The following is a 9,718-nucleotide window of genomic DNA, read 5'->3' as shown; positions in this document are numbered from 1 at the left end:
TATCTGTATTATACGCAGAGCAGCGTGTGTATCTGTATTATACGCAGAGCAGTGTGTATCTGTATTATACGCAGAGCAGCGTGTGTATCTGTAACCAAATATAATAATGTTGCACAATCAATTTATGAAGCATTGTGAGAAAGTGCACTATTAAATATGTGGGCACAAATAGTGCCTTTTAGGTGAATCAAATAATTATAAAAATGTGCAAATGAATATAAACACCAAACTAAAAATAAAAACTATATATAAGTAAAAAATAAACAAAAAAACAGCCCCGTAAAATCAAAGAGAGGTTTTCTTCCTGAATGAAATGCCAGCAAATGAAAGGGGTCACCGCTGCTTCCAATGGGAGGAACCACATCCGAAAGGGAACCGAAAAGAAAGCGTACACCCCATAGCGTAAAATAATACAACACTTTAATAAAAAGAAGGGGGAGGGAAACAAGTGCACTCACAAGGGATGGAATTTAAAAGGAGTTTGTGATATAATCACCAGCCAGCAATCCCATCGGTATAGAGCCTCAGTCCTGGCAATCCTCTCATGAGGGATAGTAGAGCAGGTCCGATAAGGACTGAATCTGGCAAAGTCCTGAGTGAAAGGAAAGTCATTGATTGGAGGAGATTCAACATCTCGCGGCCAAAAACACACAAAGCAGGACCCGGCCTCGTCGAGCTCGTTGCGTGATGACGTAATGCCATAGCCCTAACGCGTTTCATCACACAAGATGGCGACTTTAGAGGATGAAGAAAAAATGTTCTTGAGCAGCTTTAAATAGCCAGTCTGTGCCTAGCAACAGCATACCAAGCAATAATAGGGTGATAGACCCTTAGTGTGCTGGTCTAGCAACAATTGCCTAGTAAGTCCAGGAAACCTCGGACATCTATGCAAAAAATATACAATAACTGCTAAATACATAAAACATATTGTGAATAATAAAACCACAGAGGGAACAATGACCATACCAGTTTACCATTAACATACTATGCCAATTTAATTGAAATAAATAAATAAACCGAGATTAAAAGAAAAAATTAAAACCTTGTAAACAAGGACCTATAAAATATAATTTTGAAATAAAATAATTAAAAATAATCATTGAATCAGATAAACAGACAATTAGCTGGAGAAGAGAATATATATATATATATATATGTGTTCGACGAATCACCCAAAAATCTACTCGCCCAACCAAAAAATCTACTCGCCCCTAGTCCCGCCCCCAACCCCACTTTAAAATAAAATACATTTAATAAATTCCTTTTTTGACATAAATGTATTTATTGTATTACATTATACTACTGTGTGTGTGTGTGTGATTTAGAAATAAAAGCCAGGTGTGAATGACTAGTTTCCTGAACCCCTTAACCAGTGTCTTGACGTCCCTGCTTCACAATATCTAAAGCAGCAATCCCGCCTGGGATCTTACCTGATCCGCAGTCCCTCAATGTCCAGGTACCCGCATTCCCGCAATGTTATACATTGGAGGGGAGGTGTTCCCTACCTGTATTCTGGGTTAGGGGGGGTTCCGATGTTTGCTGTGTTAAGCTTGAGTCAGATCTGGAAGAAAGCAGTATAAGTTATTTCGGTGTAGTATAGGGCAGTTAAGATATACAGGGTAAATAAGATATCCAGATCAAGAGTGAGAGACAGAGAGAGTGTGGGGGAGAGAGACAGAGAGAGTGTGGGGGAGAGAGACAGAGAGAGTGTGGGGGAGAGAGACAGAGAGAGTGTGGGGGAGAGAGACAGAGAGAGTGTGGGGGAGAGAGACAGAGAGAGTGTGGGGGAGAGAGACAGAGAGAGTGTGGGGGAGAGAGACAGAGAGAGTGTAGAGGGGAGAGACAGGGAGGGTGTAGAGGAGAGAGACAGGGAGGGTGTAGGGGAGAGAGACAGGGAGGGGAGAGAGACAGGGAGGGGAGAGAGACAGGGAGGGGAGAGAGACAGGGAGGGGAGAGAGACAGGGAGGGGAGAGAGACAGGGAGGGGAGAGAGACAGGGAGGGGAGAGAGACAGGGAGGGGAGAGAGAGAGAGAGAGGAGATAGGGGGGGACTGACTGATATAGGGAACTGGGTGAGGAGATGGTGACTGACTGGGTGACTTTGACTGACTAGGTGGGGGGGTGACTGATTGGGGAGTACCTCTGGTGTCACCCACACACACACTCCCATATAGACACACACACATACACCCATATACACACACACCCATATACACACACACACACCCATATACACACACACACACACACACACCGACACACACACCCACAGATACACACACACATATACACACACACACACACACACACATACAGTATACACACACACACACACACACCCATATACACACACACCCATATACACACACACCCATAGAAATGTGATTATCATTACTGCAGTGAGGAGGAAATATTTATTTCCACTTATGAGACATAATTGTAAAATGATTCATTTTGGTGTTTCTTTGCCTTCCTCTGGGTGATTGTCAATATAACTATAATATAACAATGTAACTTTAATAAAATGATTCTGTATCTGGCACAAGTAGAATTTTATAAGGGTCAAACTCAGTGAATATTTGTCTTTCTCATCCAAATGTACTTTGTTGCATTGCAATGTTACATTAATACATTTTCTCACCACAGATTATCTGCAGCACATGACTGATCTGTGAACAAGAAGCAATATAAGGAATGTCCCAAACATCATAAATTACAGGTGTTAAAAGAAATATGTTTTAAGGACTTCAACATTGCATAAGTCTGTATGAGAACTGGAAGAAGAGTACAAGAAACTCGGCAGAGCATTCCCATACATCAACAGCATTTTACTAAATTTACAGACACCACAATACCAGACAAGACAAAGAGGGTTTAAAGAGCAGGGATATGAATACCATATTTTCCACGGTAGGTTATGGTATACAGCAAGTAATCCATACAGAGAAGAAATCCTATATCTGCTCTGAATGTGGGAAAAGCTTCATTCAGAAATCAAATCTTGTTGCACACCAAAGAATCCACACGGGGGTGAAGCCTTATATCTGCTCTCAATGTGAGAAAAGCTTCAGACAGAAATCAGATCTTGTTGCACACCAAAGAATCCACACAGGGGAGAGACCCTATAACTGCTCTGGTTGTGAGAGAAGCTTCAGTCACAAATCTAATCTTATTAGTCATCAAAGAATCCACACAAGGGTGAGACCCTATAACTGCTCTGAATGTGAGAAAAGCTTCCGCAATAAATCTACACTTGTTAGACACCAAATAACCCACACAGGGGTGAAGCCTTATAACTGCTCTCAATGTGAAAAAAGCTTCAGACAGAAATCAGATCTTGTTACACACCAGAGAATCCACACAGGGGAGAGACCCTATATCTGTTCTGAATGTGGGAAAAGCTTCAATCACAAATCTAATCTTGTTAGTCATCAAATAATCCACACAAGGGTGAGACTCTATAACTGCTCTGAATGTGAGAAAAGCTTCTTTCATAAATCTCGACTTGTTACACACCAAATAACCCACACACGGGTTACACCCTATAACTGCTCTGAATGTGAGAAAAGCTTCAGACAGAAATCAGATCTTGTTACACACCGAAGAATCCACACAGGGGAGAGACCCTATAACTGCTCTGGTTGTGAGAGAAGCTTTAGTCACAAATCTAATCTTATTAGTCATCAAAGAATCCACACAAGGGTGAGACCCTATAACTGCTCTGAATGTGAGAAAAGCTTCTGCAATAAATCTACACTTGTTACACACCAAATAACCCACACAGGGGTGAAGCCTTATAACTGCTCTCAATGTGAGAAAAGCTTCTGGCATAAAACAGATCTTGTTATACACCAAAGAATCCACACAGGGGAGAGACCCTATAACTGCTCTTGTTGTGAGAGAAGCTTCAGTCACAAATCTAATCTTATTAGTCATCAAAGAATTCACACAAGGGTGAGACCCTATAACTGCTCTGAATGTGAGAAAAGCTTCTGCAATAAATCTACACTTGTTAGACACCAAATAATCCACACACGGGTTGCACCCTATAACTGCTCTGAATGTGGGAAAAGCTTCTGTCATAAATCAAGTCTTGTTCTACACCAAAGAATCCACACAGGGGAGAGACCCTATAAATGTTCTGAATGTGGGAAAAGCTTCAATCACAAATCTAATCTTGTTAAACATCAAATAATCCACACACGGGTTGCACCCTATAACTGCTCTGAATGTGGGAAAAGCTTCTGTCATAAATCAAGTCTTGTTACACACCAAAACATCCACAAAGGGGTGACCCTGTAACTATTCTGAGTATGAGAAAACATTTAGTCGAAATCAAATATTTTCAAACACAAGATAATTCACTTAGTGAAGGCTTCTAACTATTAATGTGAAAATATACAAAATAAGATTAAAAAACACAAAATAAATAGAATAAAATATATTAGGGAAATGACAAGTGCCAAATGCTCGCCTTGATATGCAGTTTTTTGCAGCAACACGTTGGCATGCGTTGTACAGGCAGTCCTCGGTTATCCGACACAATGCGTTACTCAAAATGGCGTTGTAAAGCGAAACGTTGTAAAGAGAAACACGTTTTCCCATAGGAACACTGTTTAAATGAAAGGTTCCGTTCCTGAAGGCATTTTTAACACTAAAATACACCAAATATTTTATGCAGGCAATAAGATACGCAGCACACACATAAATTATACAGTATATACTGTATTATATATATAATACAACATAATAAATAATATATTATATAGTATAATATAATATTACATAGTATAATATTATATATATACACGCTCTTACGACGCTTTGCAACGTTGTTTATGTGAATTTGTATATATACACACATACACAACGTTGCAAAGCGTCGTAAGAGCGTTGGATAAGCCATTTTGGCGTTGTAAAAATGAATATAGGTATGCATTGCACAGCGTTGGATAAGCCATTCGTTGTAAAGCGAAGCGTTGTAAAACGATGACTGCCTGTACTTTAATGGGGTTATTTACTGTAATAGTGCTGATCAAGAGAACAAGGGACACACACACCTCAACCACATTATAGCGTGATCCGCTATAACACGGATCTGCTTACAACGCGGTTTGAGCGTAGACCCCGAATATTTTAAAAAAAATATATTTATTTTTTTTGCCAAACTATACACACACACACACCTCTTCCTCCTCCTCACCGGAAGTGTTCATTCTGGTTTCCGGCATTCCCGGCAGGTAGCTCTGGGCTGACAGTGTACCCGGGATGGCACTTCGGTGAGTGTGAGCTCGTGTATATACAGATATATAATATATACATAATGTGTGTGAGGGAGACAGTCTCACCCCGCAGTGCATGGTGCAGGCAGGTCACTGTGATGATCGGGGTTAATCAGGCCAATAATAAAGGCAGTATGCCCGGCCTATTAACCCTAAATTGTGTTGGGACAGAAGGGGTTAATTCTATGTACACCACAAATGTCATATTTGCCCCTACAACACCATATTGTCCCTGTTTGCAGTGATTAGCCCTAGCTGCAGTAACAGTAATGTATACAGATTGGGCCAATTGTATTTCAGACACAAGGAGCAAGCTAGCACTCTAATTTTCGGAGTGCAGCTAGCTAAGGATGTACTAAGCCCATACATATCGTTTGGTGTCCCCCACACATACAGAAAGGGTATATATATAAACTGTATTTGAGTTTATGTTTTAAACTGTACAGGCAGGAAGCTTTCCCTGCCAGCCCAGCAATGAATGTGTTAAACATGCATATATGTTAAGAGTAAATGAGCTGAGGGTCTTTCATCTCCGCACTTCAAAGGGCCCCCTGCGAAGTGAATGTCTATGAGAAATTCGAAGTTGAGAAGCCTCAGAGACCCTAGGTATTCAGAAAGCCAGGAAATTGTGAAGTACCAGGAACCGGTCCAACATGTGGACTGTTCACACTTTGTGGCCAAATACCAGACTTACTGTCCCCAGGTAGGAGGTTTGGCCTGGTATGCTAAAAGGCTCAGGTGTCACCTTGGCACATGCTCTGTGCAAACCATGAAGCCACTTTTGCCAGTAGTTCCTAGGATGGGCAGAACAGGGATTGGTGGGTTAAATGTTCCCACAGGAGGGATTGGTTGTGCATGTTAGGTATAGGACCCTTTACCCTATAAAGATGCCTGCTGCCCAATCCCTGGCAGTTCCATCTAAGATTTTAGACGTCCAAGTAACAGCATCCGTGGTTCCGGAGTGTGAGGGGTTAATTACACCGTAACAAAGGATCATCCCCCTCTTCCAGAATTCTTTTGTGCTAAGTGTTCCTGAATGAACCCTGTAAGGACTGAACGAACTTTTTCCATTTGGCAAAGATATATTGGTGGCAACTTGTGCCCCTAGCCAGGAACTGTTACATGGATCCATTTGCGCACCCATTGGCATGCACTCAGGGGTGTCCAGAGACTTTGTTTCATTCCAGGGACATTTGATTTCGTTCCCTGTACCCAGTAAGTGTTTTATTAAGTGTAATTGTGCAAGTATTGTGTGTTTGTCTTAAAAGGAAATAAATTACAATTTATTTTACTCATATTGTGTGCTCAGTCAAGAATCCCGGTATTAATGTGTAGATAAGTTCTGTTCCACCGTGACAGTCGCACTGCGCAGTGACACTCGCACAGTTTCACTCACTGAAAGGATGTCCCTCTGCAAGTGAGTGCACTCACATGGTGTGATTCGTACTCACACAGGCACACTCGCACTTCTGTGGTGACAGTAACACGTTGGAGTGATGTTACTCATGGAATCACATTTTGTAAGCAGACTCGCACCTTCAGGGTCTCATTCACATAGGGGCAGACTAATTTGAAGGCTGGAATTCAAACGTAGTGAGCCACATTCACTAATTAGGGGTGTCTCACTCAATAGCATGTCACTTATTGGGGTGTCTCACTCAATAGCATGTCACTTATTGGGGTGTCTGAGTCAATAGCATGTGTCACTTATTGGGGTATCACTCAATAATATGTGTCACTCGAGTGGGGGTAGTCTCACTCAATAGACAGACTAACCTAGATAGTTTGAACTGCAGAGAGTGTTACCAGCCAGTTCTCCTGTCACATACACAGCTCTCTCAGGGTTGGTTTATCTGAGTCTTGTGCCTCACAGCCTATTCTTATTCAGTTTGGACATTCAGTATTAGTCTGGCACTGTGTATCTCAGAGAGGTTGTCGCAGGGTTGAGGGAAGTTCCAGGTGACTACGGTCATCCTGGGAATGGGCCTGTAGAAGGGATTATTATACCCTGAAACGTTACGTTGCCCCCCCTGTCCTAGACTTTTATACCCCCGTGTTTCCCCTTTTTCCCTCTCTCCCCCATCCCTCTCCCTTCTCCCCTTCCCTGTCCTTGTCCCTATCCTAGTACATACCTGTAGTGTGTTTTTCGGTCTATGTTTGACCATTGTGTGCATCATTCGTGTACCATTAAATGCGTTTTGACTAATCCATTTACTTCTTTGTTTTTTCCGTTTGAGTGCTGGAACATTTGTGGTTCATTGATTATTTGGGAGGAAACAGGGTCCTCCCTGTTCCCGTTTGCACCTACTGTTTCTCTTTATACAGACTGTGTGTGCTGTCTAATATTTTTTGTTAGTTTATCGGTTATGATTATGTTTCATAGGTAACAACACGCAGGTTTGCTTTTTTTTCTTGGAAAAACGCACATTTGTATGATCTCCCGACGTAGCGCATAGATTGTGATATTACACACGGTGGGAAGTTTACATTTGACTGTGTGTGCTCCATGAGATCAAAATCATTATCAAGAATCATTTTTGCAGTAACTTTGTAGTTCAACTCGTAGTGCTGTGGCTGCTGGGGGATCGCGCGGGGCTGCTGAGGGATTGCGCGGGGCTGCGGGGGGATCGCGCCAGGCTTCCGGCGCCTCACCCCTGCCTCCTCCTCCCTCCCCCTTCCTCCTCCCTCCCCCTTCTTCCTCCTCCCTCCCCCCTCTTCCTCCACCCTCCCCCCCTCTTCCTCCATCCACCTCCCTCCCCCTTCCTCCTCCCTCCCCCCAATCGGGCGCACAGCGGGCATTTTTTTTAAAATTAGTGCGACCCCGGTTATAGTGCGGTTGGATTGGGTGGCCCCCGAGGATCACGTTATAACGGGGTTGAGCTGTATATATATATCCAATATCAACTGCATTATACACCCATATGGTTCTGTTAACATCATACTTTTAATAAAGACATTGCTTTTAATTAAACCTCAATTAACAACATACAGTATATTACATTTGCATGTAAAATTACTAGTCATTTAACATTTTAAATTCCTACATTCTAATTATAACAGGAAAAATAGGAATATTTCTTTCATTGGTTTCAAGATTATATGGAAGATTATTTATGCAACTTTAACAGTGTGACGCTGAGGGGTAACCAAGCTGACTAATAAGGTTAAGCCCACTTGGTTGCCCCTGAGCTGTGTTTGGGGGTCCAAGAGTGTCAGCTGTTGGACCTGCCTGTTGTACATGTACTAACAACAAATGCTAGATGCCGCTCTACTAAACCCAATAAAATAGTGTAGTGAATCAATAAATCAATAAAAAAATAAAGTGATATAATAAAGTGAATAAACTAATCAATAGTGATAAATATTCAATGTATATAAATCGTGAATACAAAGGTAAAAAAACACTTATCACTCGACCCTGCAGAAAGGACTGTTTCAAAAGTCTGAAGGTGCACTGTTGATCGAATTCCAGGGGAGCGTCGTGGATACCCAAAAAAGAAAAAATATAATAGTGTAATACAATAACACAGTGATAATCAAAATATAAGGGGTTGCCAAATCACTACTCACAAACGAAGTAGATTTTAAAGCATTGAATCTGTCTGGAACTGTGAATCATCCCAGTCAGGTGCGGTATATAGGGTCAGGAATCTCATGAAAAAGAGAAAACAGCCATGGTGCAGATAGAATAACACAAATTATAAATAAAGGTCACGAATGGAGGCTTACATAGATCTGAAAAGTAAAGGCAGTACACAGCTGGGTCTTTCGTGCGTCACAAACTCTCACCGCCCGGTACACACTGCTCACAGCTCTCGCGTGTGTGGACACCGCGACGTCACTTCCGGATCGTGTCGTCACAGCTCGCCGGAACGGAGGACAACACCAAGATTCCCTCTGCTTCACTTCCTCCTGTAAGATAGCTAACGAGCCAGACTCTACGCGTTTCGACGTAATGATGTCTTCATCAGGAGTGGCTAACATATGCTAATAGCTAGACATATATACACTATACCTAGCTACGATTGGTGCAATTCTTAATGATTCATACACAGTTGTGATTGGTCAATGTCAGGTATACACATACTTCCTGTGTAGAATACGAACAGAATATAGTACTAATTTAAAGATATCAATTACACAATATGAAACAAATATATAGTAAATCAGTATTATATAAATTAACTAAATAATGTTAATCTATATATCAATTAATAGTAAAAAATATAAATGAGTGGGTATGTTGCACCCAAAACAACATAGTCACAGTATACAGTCTCTAATTAAAAACGACGATTGTTGATACCTAATAGCAATAAACGAAAAAGAACAAGAAAGAAAACAATTAGCAACAGTATATTAGTATAAAAAATATCTTAAAAATATATACATAAAAAATATATATATATATATTAAAATATATATTAAAAATACATT

At 41.2% G+C, this 9,718-nt stretch overlaps 1 protein-coding gene across 1 annotated transcript in view; it reads left to right on the top strand.

Moving 5' to 3' along the window:
* The window catches only part of LOC142475490 (uncharacterized), a 12,148-nt gene extending 4,738 nt beyond the window's left edge, over nucleotides 1–7,410 (top strand). Inside the window, exon 2 of the mRNA XM_075581349.1 lies at nucleotides 2,646–7,410. Coding sequence (XP_075437464.1) covers nucleotides 2,889–4,301 — 1,413 coding nt within the window. The 5' untranslated portion in view covers nucleotides 2,646–2,888 and the 3' untranslated portion in view covers nucleotides 4,302–7,410. The remainder of the gene's footprint in view (nucleotides 1–2,645) is intronic.
* The last annotated feature ends 2,308 nt before the right edge of the window (nucleotides 7,411–9,718 follow it).

Source organism: Ascaphus truei, unplaced genomic scaffold, assembly GCF_040206685.1.
Source record: "Ascaphus truei isolate aAscTru1 unplaced genomic scaffold, aAscTru1.hap1 HAP1_SCAFFOLD_1249, whole genome shotgun sequence".
Classification (NCBI taxonomy): Eukaryota; Metazoa; Chordata; class Amphibia; order Anura; family Ascaphidae; genus Ascaphus; species Ascaphus truei.
Note: the sequence above shows the minus strand (reverse complement) of the source record. Positions and strands in the feature narration are given on the sequence as shown.